Below are 27,038 nucleotides of genomic sequence, written 5' to 3' on the forward strand. Positions count from 1 at the left end.
CCCCAGCGAGCTAAGTCTCTGGTTTCGGTTTTGAGTTCTTCCAAGAACACAGCAGGGCCACCACAACTGGGGCGTGGTGCATGCCTTTAATCCCAGCACTTGGGAGGCAGAGGCAGGTGGATTTCTGAGTTCAAGAGCCTGGTCTACAGAGTGAGTTCCAGGACAGCCAGGGCTACACAGAGAAAACCTGTCTTGAAAAAAACCAAAAAAAAAAAAAGATGTGGAGAACTCTCAGCTTCTCCTGCACCATGCCTGCCTGGAAGCTGCTATGCTTCCTACCTTGATGATAACAGACTGAATTCTGAATCTGTAAGCCAGCCCCAAATTAAATGTTGTCCTTTACAAGAGTTGCCTTAGTCATGGCATCTCTTCCCAGCAATGGAAACCCTAGCAAAGACATCCTCCTAACCAATAAATATGTTCATTATAATTGGATCGAGTCTATGTTCCCCCCCCCCAGGCGTCACAAACTCCATTAGTTTTATGTCAATTTGACACAAGCTACAGCTGTCTGAAAGGAGTGACTCTCAACTGGAGAGATGCTCCTGTAAGTTCTGGCTAGAGTGTATTTTCTTAATTAGTGGTTGATGGGGTAGGAGCCAGCCCAGGGCGGATGGGGCCATACCTGGTCCTGGGTTCTATAAAAAAGCAGGCTGAGCAAGCCATGAGTGGCAAGCCAGTAAGCAGCACCCTCCATGGCCTCCGTATCTGTTCCTTTCCCACCCCCAGACCACTGTGCCTACAACCCCCTGAGTAAGTTCCTACCCTGTTTGAGTCCCTGTCCTGGTCTCCTTCATTGATGGACTAAGATGTGTAAGCATTAGCCGAATTCACCCTTTCCTTTCCAACTTGCTCTTAGGCATGGTGTTTGATCATAGCACCCTCACTAAGACAGCCATGTTTATAGAACCAAACCACAGAGGCAGCTTAGGTGCCCATCCATTGAATGGATAACACAGAAACTGTATTTGTCTACAACAGAGATTTATTCCATTGTAAAGGAAATAGTGTTACAGAAAAATGCATAGATCCAGAAATCATATTAAGTGAAATAAGCCAGAAAGACAACTATTACATGCTTCCTTTCATTATGTGGACTCTGGAAAAAGTAGGAGGGTGCATGCTGTCATTAGTTCAGATCCCAAGCATCTATGTAAAAGGCAGACATGGTGGCACAAGCCTGAAACCTCAGCTGTCTGAGGGCAGAAATGGGCAGGTCCCTGGTGCCCACTGGCCCATCCACACAACTGGTGAGCTCAGGATTCACGGAGTGATGGCATCAAAAAATAAGGTGGAAGGCAACTGAGGACCATACTTGACATCAATCTAAACACACACACACACACACACACACACACACACACACACACACGCACGCACACATGCACACACACGTGTACACACACACACAAACACACACATACACACACGCACACACACATGTACACACATACACACACAAACACACACATACACATACACACATACACACATGCACACACATACACACACTCGCACACACGTACACACATGTACACACACACGCACACACATGCACGCACGCACACATGCACACACGTGTACACACATACACACAAACACACATATATACACACAAACATACACACACAAACACATACACATATACACACACAAACACATACACACACACTCGCACACATGTACACACATGTACACACACATACACACACGCACGCACATGCACACACACATACACACGTGTACACACATACACACACATACACACACACGCACACGAGCATTTGAAGAAAAGGAAGGGACCATATCAAATTATATTATATATGCATCTTACAAAAAACGTTACTTTGTACTATATACATTAAGAAAATATGAGACACTCCCCCCAAAATAAACCTGGGGCATGATAGCCCACTCTTTTAATCCCAATACTAGGGAGGCAGAAGCAGGAGGATCTCTGTGAGTTCAAAGCTAGCCTGGTCTAGTATATTGAGTTTCAGGACAGCTGGAGCTAAATAGTGAGACCCTTTCTCTACCTTCTATTCTTCAGAACCTATGCTGCATGGTACACAGGACTTTACAGATGTAATACTTTAAGGATCTTGAGGTGGGGTGACAGCTGGATTAAATTGATGTAATCACAAGGGCCTTCATAAGGAGGCAGGAAGGCTACAGTGCCCCGACCTCTGCCATAGACTCCTCGAGAAAGAAGAGATGAGAACACTCAGCCCAAGAAGCAAATGAGGCAGGGTGGGGTCAAGTTCCTCCGGCTGTCTCCTAGCAGCAGCCATCAGTGTACCCGAGGAGTCCTGGGGAGACCCTGGACATGCTACCATGTGCTGCACCACCGGCTTCCTTCTGTGACCCCACTGCTACAGTGTTGGCCTTGATGGTAAAGAATCATGGGTGGCCTTGAGTGGGGATGACAAGAGGCTCAGGGTCACTTGGTCTCATTCTGCCACTCCTCGCTGGCAGGCCCCTGCAGTTTTGCTACCACACTGACAGTTGGACTGGAAGCTTGCTTGGTATAGTGTCCGTCAGCTTCTCCTGACGACCAGTCACGCACTGTGCCTAGTCCGAGTAGGCGGAATCTATTCAGCCAGAAGTACCCAGAGGGCATTGGATGTGGGCAACCAAGCCTTAGCATCTGCAGTTACAGACATGCTAAAGCAGAAACCCCGGAGCTAGCCCCAGTGCTGAAAGTCATACAGATGGAAGGGCTCAAACTGGCCTGGACCTGGACGAGCAGCCCGAGACCTGAGAGATGAGCTGGTCCTGACACCATCTTCTGGGCCTGATGTTCTTTTTTTTTTTTTTTTTGGTTTTTTGAGACAGGGTTTTTCTGTGTAGCCCTGGCTGTCCTGGTACTCACTCTGTAGACCAGTCTGGCCTCGAACTCAGAAATCTGCCTGCCTCTGCCTGCCTCTGCCTCCCAAGTGCTGGGATTAAAGGCGTGTGCCACCACTGCCCAATTGGACCTGATGTTCTAAGCAGAGCCCAAGTCTTACCAGTGAAGTCATCCTGGTAGTCAGGAAACTGACTACGTCAAGGCTTAAAATCTCCAACTACGAGGACAGCTTCAGACTGCTTTATGTGTGTGTGTGTTTGTGCATGTGCGCCCATATGTGTGCATTTTCTAAGACAAGTTTTCTCTGTGTTAGCCCTGGCTGTCCTGGAAATAACTCTGTAGACCAGGCTGGCCTCAAATTCACAGAGACGCACCTGCCTTTGCTTCCCGAGTGCTGGGACTAAAGGTGTGCGCCACCGCCACCCGCTAATTTTTATATTTCAAAACTTTCATACTATATATTTTGATCACAGTCTTTGCCTTCCCCAATCCCTCAGGCCCCTCCCACTTCTCCACCCACCCAACGTTTTCTTTCTCTCTAAAATAAAACAAGCATCCAATAAACACAAAAACACTCCAAAATCAAAACAGACCAAAACCAAAATCAGTAAGACAAAAAAAAAAAAAAAAAAAAAAAAAAAAAAAACCAAAGTAAAACAGAAGTACACAAAACACCATGGAGTTCATTGTGTCAGCTCCTCCTGGGCACGGGGCTTGCTCTAGGCTGTGGTTGATATATCCAATGACACACCACTGGAGAAAACAAAATTTCCTTTTCCCAATAGATAACAACTGCAAATAGCTTGTTATTGGGTGTGTGTGTGTGTGTGTGTGTGCTGTGTCCACCTCCCCTCCTCAGTGTTGGTTTGAACCTGTGCAGCAGGTCTTTGTGTGTTGCCACAGTTGGAGTACATATGTGTATCAGTCCTGTTGTGTCCTGATGATGCTGTTCAGTAAGGCATTTTCTCTCCTGAGGCGCAGCCAATGCAGCTTACTGTAACCAGGACTTCCTGCTGTGCGGTCTGAAGCTTTCCCCTGTCCCTGCACTCTGAAGTTTGCTTCTGCAGTGCCTAAGACAGCTCTCCTGGAATTAACTTCACGATGGGGTCAAGGCTGAGTGTTATGTGCTCTGAGCAGTGGCATCCTTTCACATCCAGCCAGCAGAGGTAATGGGAGCGCCTGGGGGCTGCCCTGGGGGCAGCATCTGCCTACAAGTTGGGCCACTGTAGTCAGAGCCGTCTAGACACTACAGGAGGTAGGAAACGTAGAAAGCCAGGCGTCTGTCACCAGCATATACCCTTCCTCCATATTCAAAAGATCAAGTGCTGGAGGACCCTGCACACTTGGCTTGGCACCTGCTGGCGACACTCAGAGAAGTGAAATTGTACAGTGTGATGGTTATGCTGCGACCAACCTGGCTTTTCCATCTCTGACCCAGATTGTGCTTTGGAACATTAGCCTATCAGAAAATCGAGACTCCAGAGATGGCTAGTCTTACTCAAGGATATAAAAGATTTTAAATGAAATGACATTTCAAAAGCACTGATAACACTCCAGTTTTTCCAGGCAGTCTACCAGTCTTCATGGAGCTGTGAGAAGGGCCAGCAAGCCCTAGCTAGGCAGCTCTGGGCACCCTGCTGGCCACAGGTGGGAAGCCTGGCCAGGCAGCCCTCCTCTGCCTCAGTCCACCTGTCTCAGACTGAGAAGCGTTTGCTCTGTGGTGTGCTACGGTGTGACCAGAGCAGCAAAGCCCAGCTTGTCTGGCCACACAGCCTCAGGATGGCCCATGGCACTCATTCAAATTCTCGGATGTTTTGGGCCTGTGACTGGTGGACAGCTCTAGGCTCAATGGTGACATATGGCACCGCAACCATCACACTCTCACGGAACAGGATATGAGGTCTAAGAAAACTTCAAATGAAAAAGCATGACAACCAAACTTAGCAAACAACATCCTTGAGGGATAGAAATAAAACATGGGTTCACAAAGGAACTTATCATATCTCCATAGCTGAGGTCAAAATTAACACTCACAATAATTTATAAAATACATTTATTTTGAAGATCAGTAGAGTATGTAAGTATTTTGGCCTAACTAGAAGCTGTGATTTATAATTTAATATAACAACAGCAAGTGCAAGTTCAACATTGAAATTCTGTGCAAATATTTTATGATTAGTTTATGACAATAGCTACTTAAGCAACTATTTATGAAATGGGCCAATGATTTTCTTGATACCTCATACAATACACTTCAGACAGCCTCAACAGTGGGACAGGTTACTCAGCAAACATGGTTGTACATTCAATAAGCAAGTTACATACATTCTCACTGAGTGGGCCAAGTCTTCATTTGGATCCCAGGAAGGCAGTGAGGGTTCTGTAGCTTGGAGCTTTCGGGCCCAGCCAGGCCCTGGCAGCAGGAAGCCGAGTTCCACACAGATCTCTTTGCCACATTCCCGCTTGGCCACGTTAGGATCTGACCGAGAATGATGCCCCACTTGCTCAGGAGCACTTCTGACCATCCCATTGCTTCGGTGTACCCCATCAGCTCACAGTCTTCTCCCGCAATCCCTGTCCCGTGAGTTCTGAAGCCTTGGGTCTAATAACCCCCTTTTCATTACAGGAACGGCTCCATGCTTTAAGATCTGTAGGAATCTCTCTAAGATTTAAAAAGTAAAATTTCCTTGCATTGTGTTATGAAAATAAGCAGAAGACTTATCCTTGAAGATCTACATAACATTCAACTTGAGAATCTTGAGGGAATTTTTATGAAGAATGGGGGAGGGTCCCTATCACGTTGCCTAGGTTGGCCTCAAACTCCTGGGCTCAGGAATCTTCTGGCCTCAGGCTCACGAACCGCTGTGACTGCAAGATGCTCTGAGTGGCATTCCCAGAGAAAGCACTGCTTCTTGGCAAGAGGCTCAGTATAGTTTAGGTCATCACAAAGGCACTGGGACAGTCACGGTGGACTGTCACAAATACACAGACTTAGGGTGGTGAGCTATGAATAAGAAAGGATGTTTAAATGGAGAGCCGACCCCTGAAGGTCGGTCTCAAGCCGCAATGGATGAGGTGGACATACCACCTGCCCAGTTTTAGTACCTCAATCCCTAACAGGAGCTGGGAAGACCTAACCTCAGCTCTCCAGACCACAGAGGGAAGCTGGAAAGCCTAGGTGGTGTTGACACTGGAGTAAAGAGGCCAGGGAGCAGTTAGCGAGTCTCCCTGACACATCGCAGTGGACTGGGATCTAGTGTGACGGGTTCTCACCCTGGCCCCGTCTACGTCCTCTCAGCGCCTGCACTGCTGACAAATGCTGAGGTTTGGCTCAAACACTGAGTTTCATCAGTGGTTTGTGGCAACGACTTAGGTTTGATTGCAGTACATCTGTGAATTTCCTGGTTTGGGTACAATTTTAAAAGTATTGGTTTGTTAACCATTTAGTAGAGGGATATGTCGGTAGAGGCTACGAGGAAGTCATTACAGCTGATCCTGAGGAGAGGAGAAAGGGATTCACGTTACTCTACTGTGACAAAACCCACCCATACCCAGCCTTGGAGCACAAGCCCAGGCCTGAGACTCTCACAGATATCTTCTTCAGAGACTTTAGATTCACAATAGAAAAGAGAAAAGCTATGTGTTTCTAAAAAGCTATAGTGCAGTTTCAACTGAAAATAAAGAATTGTGCTTTTCCTCAATAATGACAATAAGGCAGAGAGAGCATGCCGAGCACTGTGCAAAGCTAATAGATGTTAGCAGAGGCACGCATTATCCCGGCACTGCGATAGGGAGCTCAGGGTTGGTATGAAATCTGAAACTGATGAACTTATTTCTAAGTTCAAGAGCAGCAAAAATGTTTTCAGAATGTTTTTAAAGACCTAAAGGAGCAACACAAGCTTCGCTCTGAATCACATTGAGAATAAAATGTGCTCTGATACAAACAGGATAAAAGGTCAGAGAAGAGAGCAAAGGGCCAGCGAAGGGAAAAGGGCCAGATCTCCACCTGACTCCATACTGGGTTAAAAAAGAAATGAATGCCATCAACCGATAGCAACCCGATAGTAACGAGACACAAGAAGCTGAAATTGGCCTGGGAAATTGCAAACTCCCCCATGCTCTTTAGGGAAGATCCAAATAAAAACCCAGGAAAGGCTTTGCCAAAAATCTTAACTAAGTAACCAAGCCAAGGCTCAAGCCCATGTATTCTCATTCCCACCAAAGACCCTGGCTACGGGAGACCTGTCTGCCACACCCTTTCGGGAACTCAAGGCTAGGGTACACTGACAGCCAGGTGGGCCTTCTTGGGGACAAGGCAGGCCTGGGAAGCCTTAACTCAGCCCAGTCCTCTGGGTCACCCCAGAAGTTGAGAAATTCTACCCCAACCAAAAGGATGCACATTAGGCTAATGAATCAATGTCAAATGAAACAGGCTGTGGACCAGAGACCCAAGCCTACCTCCAAGCAGATCTCCAGCCTGAAAAGGAAGTAAAAGAGGAAAAACCCTGAACTGCAACAGTGACTTCCTAAGCTGTAGGGTTTTATTTTTAATTAAAATGAAACAACTGAGATTAAAAAAAATATTCTAAAATTATGAAACAAACGTTAAACATGTAAACAGAGACTGTGGACTGGTGCTGCTTGGTGCACCCTCCCAGACTGACGGAGGCAAAGGTGCAGGTCAACATGTGGCCACTCGCTTTTAGTCAGGATGCAGGCTTCGCCAGACCCAGCCTAGACGTCCTTCCTATACATTTCTCTCAGATCACCAGGACCCATCTCTGTCCCTTTTAAATGATGCCTAAATTGAATTTTAACACTGATTAGCTCCAGGCCAAGGTCAGCATAGGTAGATTAAACCTCCTTCTGTCAGTGACTCCAAGCCCCTGTAGAAACAACTAAAACCAGAAAGACCCCAACCTCACACACAAAAGGAAAAAGAAGCTCCTACCTCACTCAACAGACAGCTGAGGCCTGCCCATCAGTGCTGACCGGACCCACGCAGTCTATGAACTATCAGAGAAGCCAACAGGGCTTTTCCCCTCGGCAGAGCCTGGTATTTCTGAGAAAACCCAAATGATTTCAAAATGCAGCCGTTATCACCAATCCACCAGCAGGGCGATAGCGTAAGAACAACTTTTCACATCTTAACCAAGATACATGATCTATAAACATGGTGGTTCCACTAAACACATGCTTACGCCTCTCATCCATGGCCACTCTTCACAGACACTGTGCCACATTTCCTTAGTTAGCTGTCTGAGGAAACCCTTCCCCACTCCACCTTGACATTATTCCCACAGACTCCCTCCTTCACCCCAAGGGACGTACAGCTGCCCAGAGAAGGAGGTTATCATGAGGGCCTCTTTGCAATGTCACCTCTGTAATGACCTGTGGCCCAAGACAAACTTTATCTGGCAATCCACTTTGGAGGGGGAATATGCCTAATAAAAGCTACACCCCTTGCCTATTTCTTTCCACCACCACCATTCTGTATCACCATGACGACTTCGTGCACGTTCAGGAACACACTGAAACTGAACCGAGAAGACCAATATCCAGAGGAGCAGAGGGCTAACAGCTCGGGATCTTCCAGCAAGCTCCACAGTGTCCTAGACGCTCAGAAGAGTTGGTAAACTCCTGTAATAATTTTGGCTTTTTGTAGGCCGTTCAGCCTTGGTCAGAGCTACTCAACTTTGACACTGCAGCAGAAAAGCAGCTAGGACAGTAAACAACTGTGTTTACAAAAACAGGTAGCTGGCCGTCGGGCAGACTTTCGAAGCTGATTGGCAGATGGACTTACATAGCTACAACAGCCCCCGGAGAGGCGGAAGGACCAGAGGCAGGAAAACAGAGTGTCTCGACAGAGATGGGCTTACAGCAGCCCCCAGATAGGAAGAAGGGCCAGAAGGACTGGTTTGCCGGGAGGGGAGGGACTCACCTTGACAATCATAGCGGCAACCGCAACCAAGCACACGAGCAGCAGCATCCCCAGCCTGCCTTTGTTGAACTGCTTCAGCAGGAAGAACTTTGCCCAGCTGACCTTGGACTCGCTGTTGGGTGGGTACCTGAGCTTGTTAACACTTTCTCCCTTTAACCCTTTTAACAAGCAGGGGCGCTGATGAGAAAAGGTATCAAAACTGTATTTCCCATGATAAGCCCCCATTCCACTGGCACCTGAAATAAATGGAAGAGAAGAAATGAATTTCACTACAGGGGCCTGCCACTCCAACCCAGACAGACTGAGAAAGCCTGTGCTCTCTGCCAGAGGGGAAGACACTCAACTTCTTGGCCTTTCTTCCCAGAAATCATTTCCCAACTTGGCTCCAAGTACACCCATCCGCCCTCTCAGGCAGGATGCAGGGCCAGGATCTGCATCCCTTCCAGGGTTGTGCTGTCCTTTTATAAAACCAGAAGTGTGCTAAGAACACCCGAAAGGGGTGTTCTCTGGGGACTCCCACCACAGCCCTGCAGTGGTCTATACCTCCAACCAGAGCCAGCTGATCTGCCTAAGGTCACATGGCTGCTAAAGGAGGAAGCTAAAATGTGAGCCCAGGTTAGTCTGATGATGAATGCTGTCCATGTGTTTTCCCATCAGTCCTTGTGATCTTATTTATTTATCCATGGCTCCTCTCACTTGTTTTGTCTAAATCCTTGAAGAACAACTGAAAATGGGGTAACAAGGTTATGCATCTAGGTAAGAATCAAAACCTCAGTTAACCACACATGTTGGAGAGGATGTGGAGAAAGAGGAACACTTCTCCATTGCTAGTAGGATTGCAAACTGGTACAACCACTCTGGAAATCAATCTGAAGGTTCCTCAGAAAATTAGACCCAGCTATACCACTCTTGGGAATATACCCAAAAGATGCCCTACCATGTCACAGGGGCACATGTTCCACTATGTTCATAGTAGCCTTATTTGTGGTAGCCAGAAGCTGGAAACAATCCAGATGTCCCACGACAGAAGAATGGATACAGAAAATGTGGTTCATTTACACAATGGAATACTACTCAGCCATTAAGAATGAGGACATCCTGAGTTTTGCAGGCAAATGGATGGAACTAGAAAATATCATCCTGAATGAGGTAACTCAGATCCAAAAAGGATGTGCATGGTATGTGTTCACTTACCTCACTTATATACTCATGGTATGTAAGTGGGTATTAGCCAAAAAAAAAAGACAGATTAGCCAAGATACAGTCCATAGAAATCAAAAAGGTCAACAAGCTGAAGTGCCCAAGTAAGGACACCTCAGTCCTACTTGGGAGGGAGAAGAAAGCAATCACAAGTGGGGAAGGAGGGAGATACCTGGGAGGGAAAGTAGATGGGTGGAAGAAGGGATAGAAGGGAACTTGATCTGGTATTGGGTAAGGGAAAAGGACTGAAGCCCTGAGGGCCAGCAGGAAGAATGGGAACAGGCAATCTCAGGAAATAGGAAGTGGGAGGGGGACCCTCCAGAATGCACCAGAGACCTGGGAGATAAGAGACTCTCAGGAATCAAAGGGAGGGACCTTAGATGAAATGTCCGATAGTAGGGAGAGGGAGCTTAGAGAGCCCACTTCCAGCAGGAAGACAGAGCATCAAGTGAGGGATGGGGTTGCCATTCCACAGTCATATCTCTGACCCATAATTGTTCCTGTCTGAAAGAATTACAGGGATGGAAATGGAGAGGAGCCTGAGGAAAAGAAGGTCCAGTGACAGGCCCAAAGTGGGATCCAGCACAAGGGGAGGTCCCAAAGCCTGACACTATTACTGAGGCTATGGAGTGCTCACAAAAAGGGACCTAGCATGACTGCCCTCTGAAAGACCTAACAAGCAGCTGAGTCAGATGCAGATATTTGCACCCAAGCAATGGACAGAAGCTGCTAACCCCTGTGGTTGAATTAGGGAAGGCTGAAAGAAGCTGAGGAGAATGGTGACCCTGTAGGAGGACCAGCAGTCTCAATTAATCTGGACCCCTGAGATCTCTCACACACTGGAACAGACAGTGTTTGACACTCTCAAACACCAAACAGACAGCATACAGCAGCTGATGTGAGGCCCCCAACACACATACAGTAGAGGACTTCTGGGTCTGTGTTCATTCAGAGATGATGCACCTAACCCTCGAGAGACTGGAGGCTCCAGGGAGTTTAGAGGTCAGGTGGGGTGTGGAGTGGGGGCATCCACGTGGAGACAGGAGGGGTGGGGAGGAGGCGTGGGATATAAAGCAGTCAGAGGGTAGATTGGGGGGGCGGGGAATGGAATATGGAGTGTAAAAAATAAATTAATTTAAAAATTAAAAAAAAAAAAGAAGCAGCAAGGAAAAACTTCTGTCTTCCTGGAAGCCACACTTGCATAATCCCTAATGCACACAACAGACTGCAGGTGAAACTGTCCTACAATGATGGAAGGCAGGCTGACTGGAAGCAAGGGACAGCTGGCTGGGGCCAGGCCACAGCTCAGTCAGCAGTGATTTGAGGGAAAGGGTCATTCAGAAAGCAAGACTGATTCATTAGAGAGACAATGAAACCTGAGAGGAAACCTGAGGCTACTGAGGGAGAAGAGGGGCCAGCTAAAGGCATGACCATGGTAGGAAGGACCCAGAGGAAAGGACCAGGCTGCATCCACACTGCTTCCCCAACGACAAAATGCCTCTTGCCCATCCGCTAGAGAACAGGGCACTCTCACGCCTCAAATCAAGCAGCACACAAGGAAAGGCTACCCTTCCCCATGGAGGCTTGGAGGGGTTAGTGCATGTGGCACTGACTACCCACCTCAACATCACCTTGAGGTAGAACACAAAGGGCTCTCAGGAAATACTGTTTCTGGCATTCTAAACCTTTCTCTCACTGTACCTCGCTTAGATACAGGTATCTTACCAACTGATCTGAAACCTGATTCTTGGCCCTTAAGCTGCGTAAATCTGGTAGCATAGTAAGTAATGAAAGTAACTAGGCAAAGAAAGTCCACCACAGATGTGGTCAGTGACAATGAGGACTGAGAGTGACGGGACAGACGGTACTGGGCAGGCCATTGGGAAATGACCCCAAGCCGGGTGGCTGGAGGACACGGTCACAGGGACATGTACAAGAAATCCAGGAAGCAGGCTCCTGGTACATTTCTATTTAGAGAAGGTCACTACAGTGATTTGGGGGGCCATTCTCTTAAGCTCCTATGTCTGAATGTTTGGTCCCCATTAGTCTAACTGTTTGGGTAGGATTAGGAGGTATGGCCTTGTTGGAATGGGTGTGGTCTTTTTGGAGGTACACCACTGGGCCAGGTCGAGTCTGAGCCTGTGTCTTTGCCTGCAACTTGCAGATCAGATATGAGTGCTTCACAACTGCCACAGCTCTACACCTGTCTACCTGCCTCCATGACCCCTAGCAGGATGATGGAGTAACCCTCTGAAACTGTAAGCAAGCCCTCGATTAAATGCTTTCTCTTAAACTGTCTTGTTCACAGTGTCTCATGACAGCGACAGAATAATAACGAAGACAGTCATACTTACCCACCCCTCCAAAGGGCAGAGAATTAACAGTGAAGTGCATGATGACATCATTGCCTGTGACTCCACCACTGGATGTCTCATCAATCACCCGTTTGATGAGCTAAAGAACAGACCAAAGGCACCCAGGTCAGACCTAAGGTCCCACCTATCACCCCCGTGTCCTGGTGGGCACTCACTGTGGGCCCTAAGGACATGCATCCTGGCTTTGTGTGTCCGTGCAAGTTCTTAAATTTGGGGAGACACAAAATCTATGTCAAAAATTACTAAAAATATTGTATAAAATTATCTTTGTGTTATGAATACATCGTCTCACAAAACATAGAAGGGATCTGTGCTGAAACTTAGGTCCTATCACCAAGATAGCTCATAATTTATAAGGAAATATTCTAAAATCTGAAAAAATTCTACAATCAAGCTGGGTGGTCCATATGTGTATCTCAGCATTTGAGAAGCTGAAGCAGGAGAAACATGGATTTAAGGCCAGCCTAGGATACACAGTGCTTTAAAGACTCTGAAATCTTAAACCCTTTTGGCCCCCAGCACACCAGTCTGTAGATGAAGAAGAGTGGCTCTGAACCTCAGTTTACCTGATCACCATCTAGATCTATAGTCTAAGCACTACCAACAATGGACGGCTTAGAAATGACTACTTCTCTCAAGTTGGAGCTGACCTACTGAATAGCTTTCACAGTACCGTGGGATGCTAACAGGCTGCTGGAGGGAGTCGAGGGGGTGGGGAGGGGGGAATCTTACCCAGCCATGACTGAACCCTGTGAACTGCAATAATGACCAGTATGGCAAGCTACGCCTGTGGGCAGGAATGGCAGGAATGTTATGGGGTTAACACCACAGGAGGAAACGTGCCTGGCACTACCAGTGAACAGTCCAGGGCTGGGGTAGGGTGCTTAGGGTCCCTAAGGATGAACCTACTCTGCTAAGTAGACTTCTTGCTAAACTACCCCCTAAATTTGCATTTCTACACCCACTGATTGGTACGCTTCTCAGACCTCACCAGAGAGGTTTCTTTGTACAGTGGAGAGCAGTTACCACAGAAACTCTCAACTGGCCAAAGTGAAGAGTAAGTGTCTGTAGGGTGCGCAGACTCGAGTGGGACATCTAGATCACACTCCTCCCCTTGGGGGTGGAAGGAGAGAGTGCAGGGACTGTAAGAGCCAGAGGGTGGGGAGGAGCAAATCAGTCTTTCAGAAAAGACCACTGCGCTCCTGAGTGCACACAGTTGTGGGTGACCATGTAACATTAAGCCAGTCAACACTGCAGCAGGAGCGGGAGAGGAGATAGTGACAGTTAGATGGCTTCTGGGAGCAGGAGGGTCTGTTTCATTACAGGTATGCCTCCTAGAATCTCAACCATGCTCCAGTGGCTGACCCCACACCATGAGTAAGTGGGTAAATTAGAGTGGAGAACTAGGGGGTGGATGTGTCAAAATACATTGTATGTATACATGAAGTCAAAGGGTAAATAAAAACAGTACATTAAAGTTATTATATCTCAATCTCTGATCTAAATTAAACCACACAATTAATAGGTATGAAGGGCAAAAAGATTTTAGAGTTATCTTATTTTTGAAGAAATACATAGTTAGTTGACCTAAGATCAAAAAAGCTACAAGCCAAGTGTGGTGGCGCTTGCCTTTAATCCCAGCACTCAGGAGTCAGAGGCAGGTGGATCTCTGTGAGTTCAAGGCTAGTCTGGTCTATGAATTGAATCCACGACAGGCTCTGTCACACAGAGAAATCCTGTCTCAAAAAAAACAAAACAAAACAAAATAAAACAGCCTCAATGATACTGAACTAACAAATGTCATTCCACTTAGGTACTAATAAGCCTTGAGAATTCATGGTGGATTTCAAATGTGATTTCCCAGTGATCACACGGGAAGAACTCTCCACTCAGCTGTATGCTGCTAGCAGACTTTACTGAACCGTGCACACTTATCTCATTTCAAGTATGTGTCGCCATGAGAATTCCCTAGCACTGCAAGCTCCCGAAGCCACCGTGTCACTTACAATACCTCACCATCAGAAACTGCACATGGCCCCTGGCCAAGGAACTCCTCACACCCACAGGTCCCTTCTTCCCAACTCCTCACACCAACAAGTCCCTTCTCCCCCATTCACATTTTCCATTTCTCCAGGAGGATCCTGGACCTACATGTCCACATGGAAGCCATCATCTGCTAAGAGCAGCCAGTCACCTACTGACAGGAATGGCAGACCACACAGGAAGAGGCAGAGCTACTCGTCCAAGGGGTGATACAGGGCTGTTATCCTTTGGGAACCTGAAACCCAAGTTCTCTCATCCATTTTTATGATGGTGCCAAAGGCTTCTGCCTTCTCAGCCCCATCTGAGTGGCTAGTAATGCCCTCTGAGCCACAGGGGCAGGCTCTATGGATCCGTATCACAAAATGCACCACATGCTGCTGCACGTAAGTTTTCTAGTTACCCTGGAGGTGTTTGTTATTTAAAAGCCCACTCACCCCTGTGGACTCCACTCTAACCCTAGGGATAAGGATACAGTGATAACCCGGGGCTCCAATATCTAAGATGGCAACTTTGATAGGCAAATAAACCATCTATGTTTTATAGCAATGAAGAGGTCTGAGTCTTGGGAGTGGCTTATTCTCTGTAAAGCATACCTTATTGTTATGAGAAAATATGTAGAGTGCCAGGGGCTTTTCACGGTCATTTATGAAATTTATGGCTTCATCTACATTTTTCACAGACACTATTGGAAGAATAGGTCCAAAAATTTCTTCTTGCATCACCTTGGAGTTAGGATCAACATCAGTAAGTATGGTTGGGGCTAAAACAAACAAACAAACAAATGATACAAATGGTCAAGCTGAAGACAAAGAAAGCAAAATTCTCACTTCCTCTTTATTCCACTGGGTCAACCACCCACTGGGCACCCAGTGCACAAAGCCTATTGGTGCATGCTCCCATACAGTGCGTCCTCCCAAGCGTACCAGGCCTAGCTTTGAGTGACAGAGGCTGTGACTCTTCCCTTCTGCTTTCCAAATCCACTGTGGCGCTCGGGGAGGAGTCTCACTTTAGACTACGCTAATCTCCACAATGTCCTTTCTTTTGTCTCTGGTGGAGGCAAATGGGTCACACTGCGACCCAGAAGATGGGAAGAAGAGCGGGATGGAAGAATTCTGGTTTGGTTTTTTTTTTTTTTCCGAGACAGGGTTTCTCTGTGTAGCCCTGGCTGTCCTGGAACTCACTCTGTAGACCAGGCTGACCTTGAACTCAGAAATCTGCCTGCCTCTGTCTCCCAAGTGCTGGGATTAAAGGCGTGCGCCACTACCGCCTGGCAAGAATTCTGTTTTTTAATGGTATTAACAACCATGGAACCATTCAACAACTCAGGAGAATCTCTATGAATTTCCTTATTATTTGTATCCTTCTAAGATTTTTTTTTAACAGCTGATAAGAAAGATAAGTAAGTTAATTTGAGGTCAGCTTCCTTGTCCACCACATGTGCTTGTATTTCTTCCATCATCTTGTGTGCTGGTTTTAGAAATTGTATTTAAAAATCCAGTAAGAGCCGATGGATGGCATGGCTCAGCGAGTAAAGGTACTCATCAGCACTGAGCCGACGCACTTGATTTAAATCCCTAAAGCCCAAAAGGAGAGAACACCTCCCTCAAGTCATCCCGTGACTTCTACATATATGCTAGCTAGTTTCTATGTCAACTTGAAAGGTGCGTGCACACATGCATTTTTAAAAGTACACTACAAGCAATATTTCCAGTTTATGTAGGATCAGTAAGCTTTGGGTAAAATGCCAAATTGCTCTCCTCCACAGGAAAAGGTGACTCTCCTTTACCTATGTAGCGTGTGGCTTCATCAGTCTCCCCTCCAAAAGCTATTTTCTGTCCTTCAAGCAAACTCTTTATCCTCTTAAAGTGACGAAGATTGATGATCCTTTCATAATCAGGAGAAGCTTTGATATTTTCCCCATAAAAGTCCTATTAAAAACAACAGGAGTTATTTAATTGTGACAAAACCCATACGCCTATTTCTTTAATAAGTTAAAAATCTACTGGTGTTTTAAAAACTGGTCTGGCTTATATCCTCATCAAATCCAACACCCACTCTTTAGTACTAGTACACAGTAGTAATTTCAAGCTTTTAGACAAGTCAAGCATTAACAAATAAGGTAGGTATTCAGACACTCAAACCTTCCCCCACACTCTCTCTCATACACACATACATTCTCTCTCTCTCTCTCTTTCTCTCTCTCTCTCTTTCTCTCTCTCTCTCTCTCTCTCTCTCTCTCTCTCTCTCTCTCTCTCTCTCTCTCTCTCTCTCTGTCACACACACACACACACACACACACACACACCCTTCTGCATGTACTTCTGTGGTCCCTAGAGCTCTCCCAGTCTCCTCACAGTCCTTCCTAGTGGCTGTGGACCAGATGTCAGGCAGAGGCCATTCGTTTACCCATCAGATGGTCTCTCCCTAAAGTTAAGCTGGGCAGTTGCTGCTGGGACCCTTTGATCTTCAAACCCTAAATATTTACTCTCTTCTAGCCTTTATCTAAGAAGTTTGCTAGCCTTGACTCTTTTGTTGGGTTTGTCTTCTCTGTACTGGTATTCTCACCAGCCACTGGTAACAGTAAAACTACTCAATGTATATATCAAGATATATCCTTGTTAAATTACCAAGGGAAAACAACTCGACAGGGATAACCAATATTTATCGTACAAAACAAACACAAAAGTACTGACTTGTGAAAGCTCCAAATCTAGTGTAGAATCCCAACAGGTCTTACTAACCAACCTAGAACAATTCAAAAGTCTGGGCAGCAGGAATCGTCCAGGGAGCCTGTTAAAATGTATGTGCTGTCCGAGGCCAAGGCCACCAACACAGCCAGGTTTTCAGGTTAACTGAATTACAGAATAACAAGCTGGGGGTGGAGACCGCACCAGCGCAATCACTGTCTTTAAGATAAGGGCTTGAGACTTACTTTTAAGGGGCTCCCTAGTTATTCCAACATGTTATATGACTGAGAACTCTTACGTCACAGCACAAACTCCTCAAAGGTTGGAAGAGCAGCCCTTGACCCTCTGGAACTCATCATCATATTCAATAAAATACAGTTCTAATTCCCAACTCCATTTATCCTTGCAGGGACCTTGATCCACTCTTCTGCCCATAGCCCCCATCTAGACAGCGTGGATGTTCTCCTCAGTCTCACCTACACCATCTCTCTGTACTTCCTGGTCTCCAGGTCTCACTCTCTTCACACATTACTCTTTGTTATTCTCCACCCTCTCTGGTGATCAATTAGCAGTAAGTTCATGTCAGGAAGGTGGCTTAGCACTCTTCATACCCTGATCAAACGCTCTCTAACAGTGAAAATCCCACGCCTTAGCTTAGTTTCCAGAACACAGTCTTCATTAGTTCCTTTATGTATCTAGAAGATGGATAACCCTCTATAGCAGCAGTTCTCAACCTGTGGGTCGGGACTCCCCCTTGGGAGCTGAACGACCCTTTCACAGGGGCAACATATCAGATACCCTGTGTATCAGATATTTACATTACAATTCCTAACAGCAGCAAAATTACAGTTATGAATAGTAATGAAAATAATTGTATGGTTGAGGGTCACATAACATGAGGAAATGTATTAAAGGGTCACAGCATGAAGAAGGTTGGGACCACTGTTCTACAGGGCGGACTTTAAGTAGGCATTTACTTTTCTCCTTCAAACTACTGGCCGTCTGGTCCTCTACACATATGGCCATTTGATAACCTTCATAGCAAGAACCAATAAGGGCTCTCTTCAAGTGATTTGGAAACATTCTCTCAAAGCCACAGACAACACTGACTGTATATGCCTCCACTACTCGTTAACAAATCAACCACCTGATTTAAGTGGACCCGCGCCAACTCAGCCTTGATCCCTGCAGATGCAGTGTTCTCAACTAGCCAATGAGTTAATGCAGCTGTGTATGCTACTGAGATTGTCTGGGTTGGGGGTAAAAGTGAACAGAGATGCTGCCTGCAAGTACTTCACTTGATGTTCACTGAAATCAGTGGGATCAGAATTGCTGGACACAGACCTTCACTGTATCCTTAACCTTCTGCACGATTTGATCCTGGAGGGAGGCTTCGCACAGGATATAGTCAGGAGCAATACAGGTTTGACCACAATTCATGTACTTTCCCCAGGCTATGCGTCTGAGGAGAAAAAAAAACAAAGACAGAATACCTATACAATTCAGTCTCTTTTTCATTTTTTTAAAAAATGTACATGAGTGATCTGTCTTTAGACACGCCAGAAGAGGGAGTCAGATCCCATTACAGATGGCTGTGAGCCACCATGTGGGTGCTGGGAATTGAACTCAGAACCTCTGGAAGAGCAATTTAACTGCTTATGAGTGCTCGTAACCGCTGAGCCACCCTCCAGCCCCCATCGATTCTGTTTTAATATCTTCCAATGCATTAGTTACTTTACACTTTGCTTTGACAAAACATCTGTCAAGGGCAACTTAAGGAAGAAAGAGCTGGCTTGGGCTCACAGATGAAGGGTAGGTACTACGTCAGGGCAGGAAGTCATGGTGGCAGGAGCTCGATGGTGCTGGTCACATGGCACCCACAGCCAGGAAGGAGAGAACAGTCAATACTTATGCTCAGTTTATCTTTTTTTTCACCCATATCCCCAGACTTAAGGTGGGTCTCCCCACATCAATGAACCCGATCTAGATAATCCCTCACCGACATGCCCAGAGATTTGTTTTCACTGTGATTCTAAATGCCACCATCAAGTTGACAGCCAAGGTCATGCCAACCAATAAGGCTCTGTATACTTAGTCATTGTTAAAAACAAGATAAATAAAGACTTGAGCTGTAGATCATCAAGTTACAACTTAGAATGCATTTACAGATTTCTTTTCAATTCTGTGTGCGTGTATGAGTGTCCGGAAGACAACATCTTGGGAGTTATCTCTCTCCTGCCTTGCTGAGGCAGCCTCTCTCTCTTGTTTCTGCTGCTCAGCTTGCTGCATACCTGAGACTTTCCATCTACTCAGAATCTGTTTTTTTTTTTTTTTTTTTTTTTAAAAAAAAAAAACATGGGCTCCAGGTATCAAACTGAGACAGTCAGGTTTGTGCATCGAGTACATTTACCCATTGAACCTGTCACCAGCCTTTAGAACATATTTTCAATTGAGGTAAAATATTCTAAGTAGCAAAAAAACGAGTCTGCCTGGTAAACAGTACCTCCCGAGCTATGAAGACTTGACCTGCAGGAAAAGAGAATAGCCTGTGCAGGTACAGAGGGCGCAACCAGCACCCTGTACCAGGCTCCTCTTTGTAGACCATCCCCCTCTCTACAGACAGACAAAGCCCTAGCACAAAACCTAACCCTCACCACTGGCCTCTTTTTCTGGATGTTATGTTCTATTCAAAGAGGCCAAGCAGCAACCCTGACCCAACTCCCTACCTTCTCCTTGGTGCCACAGCTCTGAAGGAGAGAAAACCATACCACCCAGAGCACAGAGGCAGTCATTTCCTCGAATTCAAACTTAATTTAGTGAAGAGGGACTGAACTCTTAGTGTATGGTTTGTTGGGGGTAGTTCTGATGCTTTGATGGAAATTACTGAGAGAGGTAAAAGAGTGGAAGACATGGTTTTCTGGTGGTGTTACAGGCTAAAATCTAAACATAATCCAGGGATAGAATCATAATTCTTTAAGTTAGGAATGATAGTAGAGTACTTTACCTAGTTGACAAATATGATGAACTGGATGTCATTTGTATATCATAGCATGTATTTTACATGATTGTTATGGTTTTGTTCAATTTATGTCTTAGAGGTTTTTTGTTTTTTGATTTTTTAAATTGGACAGAAAAGATGAGATGTAGAGGGTGGCTCTGACGCTTTGATAGGGAATCTGTGTGCAAACGAACACTAAAGGTCCTGTTCTTCAATTGGTTCTCGATTGATCAATAAAGATACCCACAGCCAATGGCTGGTTGGAAGAGGTGGGACTTCCAGTTTCCTGGAGGCAGGACAAGATATACTGGTTCCCAGCTGCAAAACACTATTCAAAATATCTGTCATACTGTTTTGTTAGCAAAGGACCTCAGCAAAGAAGAGAACATAATGCTCTTTCAACTGAGAATTTAAACACTTTACTAATACGCTTGACCTTCTGGACTATCCATTTCATCAGCTAGCAAAACATTTGAATTCCTTGCCACGGGCTCAGAGTGTAGCTTAATGTGGAACACAGGCTTGCCATAATAAAGCACCACATTCATTCCCAACATTGGGAGGAGGAGGAAGGAGGAGGAAGCAATGCTGGGCAAAATTTCTTGCCAGGTTTATCCATAAGAGTATTTCCAAACTTCCTATGGAAAACACCATGCTGGCAGGACCTATGTGTGGCTTCCTATTCCAGCAGTGGCCTCAATGGCCAGCTGGGGAAGCTCCAGTTACTCCTGAGCACACCAACCACTAAAGTCTGATGCACCTGGAAGCTATAAGTCATGAGGTTCAAGCGTGAAGGAAAACAAGTCATTAGCCAAACTTCCGCCTGCTGGACAAAAAAAACCTCAGGAGCAAAGCCAGTCCCACCTGCAAGCAATGTCCAGGTCACAGTCTCTGTCAATGTAACACGGGCTTTTCCCACCGAGTTCCAGGGTCACAGGGGTCAGATGCTTGGCAGCGGCTTCCATGACAATTTTCCCAACTGCAGTGTTTCCTGTATAGAGAATGTGATCAAACCGCAGCTTCAGAAGCTCCGTGGTTTCCTCAACACCGCCATTAACAATCGCATACAGGTCCTCAAAAAGAGAAAAAGGTTCTTGCTTTGTCAAATTAATCTTATTGCCTCACGTCAGGAACTTTTTTTTTTTCCAGCATAAATAAGTAGCACTTAGCAAACCCAAAAGATCAAAATCACCTCCTGGGAGGGACTGATCAGGGAGGTGATCCAAGAAAAATGGAGGATGATATATCTGCTGGCATTCAGGAACCACCAAGCCACACAAGACCGAGAGTCAGGTACTGAGCTTGTCAATGAAAGCACAAGTGAGAGCTAGCTAATGCATGGGGGTAATGTGGAAGATGAGGGGAGGATGCTGTGAGGCATTTTTGTTGCTGCTTAGTTCTGTTTTGCACAGTGCTGGGGGGCCAGTCCAGAGCCTTGTACACACCAGGCCAGCGTTCCACCTCCTCACGCATCTCCGGCCCTACAGTTAGCTGTCTTAATCCCTATGCTCTCTCTGTCCACAAAACAAGGGAAGGCAGAGCTAAGTCTTCAGTGAATAAGTCCCTGTCTGCTGAATGAACAGGATGAACTCAGAGCATCAGATCTGAGGAGCTTGGCTCTGAAGTAGATCTGGATTGGATCGAGGTTCTCTCACTCACTAGCATCTGTGACTTTAGACACTCTCTGGGTTTGTCATTGGGAAAAATCCCATGTCACATAACGACTGTACCCATACCCAGTGCATGCACTATATCCCCGTTAGGTAGCTAGCTGAGAGAAAAGACTCTGGATGATAACAGCATGGGAAAACAAGAAATGGCTGAGAGCAAATGGCACGGAAAGCATGAGGAGATGCATGAAGGTGTCTGAGCCGTCTGATGGAGGATGAGCTGGCCTGACAACCTCTGCTTCTCATCTGATCTCTTGCTCATTAGAAGGCTAATTCCATCTTATTCACCTTATAGTTCAACAGACTAATGTAGTGTAAGCTTTAGTTTTTCCATGCCTTATTCCATAGGTTAACTGGCAAATGGAGACTTGAACCCTGTATCTTCTAGTTCCAAGTCCTACTCCATCTATGACCCTTCACTATCTTCCATTTTATCTTTCTACATTGGATAACCAAGCTAAAGACCAGAACTGTGAGCTACGACAACGGTGCTAGAGTAATGAACAGAACAAAATTACTCTAAGAGCCGACGTCGTGCATAGGGAAATTACAAATTAATAAAAATAATACAAATCAGGGGTTTTAAAGTTGCCTTTTGATGAAAGCTAAGTGGATAATGTCCCCTGCAGAATTGCACGTGGGTCCCCAAAGTTGCAATGCAATTAAACCTCCTCTCTAGAGAACAGGAGAACTTCTGAATTTGATCCCCTACCCAAAAGCTGGGGGTAGGGCACTCCCTAGTCAGCTTTTGATGCTCTCGGTACGCGCGCATTAACTCGGAGTGCTGGGTCAGGAAGGCACTTTCTTTAACAGAGCAGAAGTACTCATGTAATAACACACTGATATTTGGTTAGGAAAAAAAGTAAGTGGTCAAGACATGCCAGCTTCTCATTAACTATCTCACTAAATCATTAACTATCTCACTAAATAAAGGGTGTCTAAAATTGTATCCTCCCATGTGCCGGATGGTAGGAAGAGATAAGAGATATGTAAAGCCACAGGCCAAAATATACTGTGCTGAGCATGTACAGTTGCTGGGTCATTATATTCTACAGGGTACTTTGGAACCTGGCTTCCTTTATTAAGCCAACTGTTGTGGACTTAAGGAAATCGTACTGATCCCCAGCTACACTAACACAAGAATCCTATCTGTGTTTTCTACCATAAACAGGTGTGTTGAAGACGGATCAAGATATTCTTACCTGGTCTAAATACTGAGGGAGGAGTTCAGCCAAGATCTTGGCCGTGTTTTCACTGAGTTCCGAGGGCTTAACAATGGCAGCATTTCCTGAGTAAAGTGAATAGCACAATGACGTCATCCAGGACTTGAGTAACTTTAATAGCTACCCTGTATATGGGTACAGGCAAGTCTCGCTTACTTCTGCAGCTCTTAAGTCTGCCCCACCTCAGATCTCCTGTCCTCTTTCCGTTCACGTTTTCCTTCCCCAGTGCTAACCCGTTAGCTCTCAGCATCTCCAGGTCGCTGACGAGAGGCTCCGTCAGCTCCTCACAGTCCCCCAGATTTCTATCTCTTACTTTGTGGCTCTACCTGTGGTGTTTCCTCTCTGCCCAGACTCACTGAGCAAACAGGCTCTGTCAACATAAGTTGTTGATCTGGAGCTTCCAAATGAAGAAATCAATCTGTTGGTACACTCTAGCTAGCATTATACCCAATACCTTCATTTAAATAAAGAAACTGGTCAGACTCTGATTTTAGACTTTTTTACCAAGCCAGTAAACTAAAACCGCATTAGAATATGGAAGTCTTGGGACTACTGACTCTATCAGATGTCTCTGACTCTCAGATTCACGCCCTAGGTACTTCAGTAGTCATGGAAAACCTCAACTTCTCAGCAGTGTTCATACATGTAAGTACATTAATGAATTCTCAATAAATCACTGCTGTCAACCAAGGCAAACCACTAAAGTAAATGTATTTAACTAGACACTTACAACCAATAAGACAAAATATGACCCTCTACAAAGGAATAATGACATCAGCTGGCGCCAGACCTGCAGCGATGGCTCCCACCAGTGGTTGCATGGTAAGAACAAAAGGGTAGTTCCAAGCTCCAATAATCAGTACGACTCCCAGAGGCTCTGGCTGAACATAAGCCTCATCCATCATGGTAAGCAGGTTCTTCTTAGCTGGTCGAGCAGAAGCCAATTCAGGAAGATTCCCCAGCATAAAATCAATCTCTCCAAGGATGGTAATGACTTCATGACTGTATGCATTGAGTTCACTCTGGAAAAGAAAATAAGTTACTCTTAGACAAACTGTATGCACACTTTGCGTGAGGCGGTATTTGAGGCGTAAACTTCAAGGAAAGTCAGTCTCCTGCCTCCACATTGTTGCCTGGTACCCCAAACTCAGAGGTAGCCCAGATATGTCCTTGTACTTGTGTGCTAGGGGCCCACCAAGATATTGTTTCTTTACAACTAGTAAGAGAAAATTCGGACATTGCTCTCTGACCTTCACCAATGTTCCAACGTCCTAGTCAAAAACCCTGGCTTGGAATGTTAAGCCATTCAAACTAATTGCCTCCAGCATTGTGGGTAGGGCATTAAAGCTTACAGAGAGAGAGACAGCAGAGAGCAGTCAGCATTCAGGAGTCTACATTCAGCATTCGAACTCTCTAGCACTCAGACTACAACCAGAACTTAGGTGGACTAGGACTTAGATCTATGCAGTCAGTAGCCCCCTGGGCCGAGAGTGCTTGGGCCCAGGGGGTGCAGCACCAGTCGAGATTCAAGAGATTGAGCATTTGAGATTCGAACATTCAGCATTGAAGATTCGAGATTCGAGCCTCTACCCTCCTGCCCAGCCCATGTGGCCCGAGCTTACTCGGAGCCCGGGGTTGCTGCACAAGTCCAGAGGAGATGGCTGATGTTTTAGATCCAGTGTGTTTTAGATGGCCTCAAATGTACCTCGACTACTGAGCTGCCAGATTTTTCATTTCTCTCTTTTGCGATGATTGTAAAAGCCCCGTGTCATTTTTGAGAAATACACTCAGACTTTACACCACTTGTGTCGAGTCTGTTTGTCAAAGCTGAATCCCGTGCACACCTGGCCAGAACCCATCGTCCCGAGGAACAGGGGACCCCGTAAGAAACCCCAGTCCGTGACAGTATGATATACTTGGCTTAGCACAGTAGTTCTCAACCTTTGGATTGTGACTCTCACAGGGGCTGCATATCAGACATTTTACATTATGATTCATAACAATACCAAAATTACAGTTATGAAGAAGCAATGAAAATAATTTTATGCTTGGAGGTCACCACAACTGTATTGAGGGTGGCAGCATTAGAAAGTTGAGAACCACTGATTTAGGATGTCACAAAGCTCAGACCAAGTATACTTGAAGTAACAACTGGTATTATTAGACACCACCCCCATCCCCTGTTTGCTATCAGATTTTTTTTTTTAATCTCCAAGTTCTCAATAAAGCACACCCTGAATACTCATGAGGGCTCTTCCTCTCTAATATATATTCAGTGCCTCTAATTCTTCACTTTTAAGACAGGATTAAGAATTATCTCTTTCAGTATCACCTCCCGATTACTAACAGCCTGCCACAGTCACAATTCAGGTACCATGGCAACTTTGCTTTTGAGCTGCATCTTGATACTTCATCCTTAACCCACTGGTTTCTAACCATAGACACACTTTTATGTGCATGTGTTCTATTTTGGAGCCAGATTTAAAATTCTGGACTTACTGTATTTCTTCAGGAACTCTATGTATGTACAAACATACACAAACTATCTGATGTTTGAGGAATGGGTTTAATATTCATTATCCTATCTTGTTTACTAATTACCACAGCCCCTCTTTACCGAAAGTACTCTGAAGAAAGGTTTCTAGCTTCTACTACTACTACTGTTATCTCTTTTTGAGACAGTCTTTGATTGCAAATCTGAAAATAAAAGGTCTTACCATGCCTGGAATACAGATAGAAAGTAAAAAGGAGAAATTACTAGAGAGTACAGGAGACTACAGTTGTGCCTCAAACACGACTTAAAACCGTGCTATTCAAAGTTTGTTTCTAAAGAGACCTTATGGTATCACCTGGGGCCTCATTAGACATTTCAGACACTGTCTCACACGGACTAAATCAAGATTTCTATTTTAACAGGTCCCCAGGGTGATTGTCAGTAGACTATAGTTCATGATTAATGATACACAAAGTCATGAGGGAAATTTCAGTGCTGAAAATTATAGTAAATAAAAAGAACTGTCAACAAAAAGAAACCATTTTTAAAAAACGTTATGAAATAGACAGGGAGTGAAATAACTGAAGTCTACCAAGCAGACAAACTACTGAGATCCAGACTATCCCGAGTTAACTACACATTGTAAGGAAAGAGACTATATAAATGTAGCAGAAATGGGCAAGGATATACAGAGCATTCACAGACGAGAAACTGCCGGCGCCAAGTAAAGCACGCACTTCAATATGAGTGCAAATACAACTGTTTGGGCTCTAAGCGGTGCTGGAGAGTCCAAGGTCCAGGGTAATTCCGCTTCTCTTTACTGCTGGATAAACAAAACCAAACAGCCTGCTACAGAGAAGGAATAAGGTGGCGCATGGAGCCCCTCCCACCCCTTCCTACACTTGTGGACGCTCACCTTGCTCAGGTCTGCCGCGATGGCTGCTAAGATGTCCTTCTCGCGCTCTTGAACCATCCTCCGCAGGGCCTCGAGCTGCTGCAATCGGAAGCGCAGCGGCCGCGATCGGCCGGACCGGAATGCCTGGCGAAGCCGTTGGACCTGGCGCTCCATGGCCGGGCCTGAGGAGAACGCGAAGCGAGGCAGGTGAGGCAGCACAATACCGGTAAGGCGCTGCTAAGGATAACGCCACAGCTCACTGCCACTTTCCGCTGCTGACTCCCATCCGCCTACTGGCTCAGACCCGGCTCCGGGGTGCGCCAAACCCCAGCGCTCTGCGGCTAACGACAAAGTGCGCACCCATTGGCTGGGCCGCTGCACGTGACTGAGAGGCCACGCCCCCGACCACTAACCCTGCCTCCCGATTGCTGTCCCGGGTGGCGGGTACGGGTAGGTGCAACTTTGGCAGGCAGAGACGAGGAAGAGTCGTTCTGGCCTCAGAAAAGAACCGAGCGTCCTCTAGGAGGAGGAACTGAGGCCCGGGTGTGCTCACCAGGCCTGAAGCAGCTTCCCTTCGCCTGCGGCGTCTCAGATTCAGAGGCAAAGTCGCTGGCCGTGGGTGGGGCGGGCCGGGTGACGCGCGGGAAGGAATCCAGCCCGCGCA

General features: G+C 46.0%; 1 protein-coding gene and 1 long non-coding RNA gene across 4 annotated transcripts in view; one reads left to right on the forward strand and one right to left on the reverse strand.

Moving 5' to 3' along the window:
- Positions 1-4,884: 4,884 nt before the first annotated feature.
- Aldh3a2 (aldehyde dehydrogenase 3 family member A2) lies at positions 4,885-26,760 on the reverse strand. Of its 3 annotated transcripts, XM_031352211.1 has the most exons (11): positions 26,396-26,760; positions 23,776-24,007; positions 22,965-23,050; positions 20,957-21,165; positions 18,439-18,556; positions 16,194-16,335; positions 15,001-15,167; positions 12,344-12,443; positions 8,790-9,025; positions 7,800-7,910; positions 4,885-6,343 (listed from the first exon to the last, which is right to left on the reverse strand). In XM_031352211.1, the coding sequence occupies exons 1-10, from the start codon at positions 26,546-26,548 to the stop codon at positions 7,830-7,832; spliced, it is 1,524 nt and encodes a 507-aa protein (XP_031208071.1). In that variant the 5' UTR covers positions 26,549-26,760; the 3' UTR covers positions 4,885-6,343; positions 7,800-7,829. The 3 variants fall into 3 exon arrangements, with proteins under 3 accessions (XP_031208071.1, XP_031208072.1, XP_031208073.1); XM_031352212.1 differs by lacking the exon at positions 7,800-7,910 and having other exon boundaries at positions 26,396-26,728; XM_031352213.1 differs by lacking the exon at positions 26,396-26,760 and having other exon boundaries at positions 20,957-21,083; positions 23,776-23,796.
- Positions 26,466-27,038, forward strand: part of LOC116077575 — a 6,233-nt gene continuing 5,660 nt past the window's right edge. The window contains exon 1 of the long non-coding RNA XR_004113276.1: positions 26,466-26,581. This is a non-coding gene — a long non-coding RNA (uncharacterized LOC116077575). The remainder of the gene's footprint in view (positions 26,582-27,038) is intronic.

The sequence above is a fragment of the Mastomys coucha genome, unplaced genomic scaffold (genome assembly GCF_008632895.1).
Source record: "Mastomys coucha isolate ucsf_1 unplaced genomic scaffold, UCSF_Mcou_1 pScaffold5, whole genome shotgun sequence".
NCBI lineage: Eukaryota > Metazoa > Chordata > Mammalia > Rodentia > Muridae > Mastomys > Mastomys coucha.

What these genes read in the sequence shown, in the direction of transcription:
- Aldh3a2 (XM_031352211.1), bottom strand. Translation starts at nt 26,548, where the DNA reads ATGGAGCGCCAGGTCCAACGGCTTCGCCAGGCATTCCGGTCCGGCCGA. An exon ending in GACCTGGACATTGCTTGCAG is followed by an intron (nt 18,557 to 20,956) that starts GTGGGACTGGCT and finishes TTTTCTCCTCAG; the next exon opens with ACGCATAGCCTGGGGAAAGT. An exon ending in AGGTTAAGGATACAGTGAAG is followed by an intron (nt 16,336 to 18,438) that starts GTCTGTGTCCAG and finishes TGTTTTTAATAG; the next exon opens with GACTTTTATGGGGAAAATAT.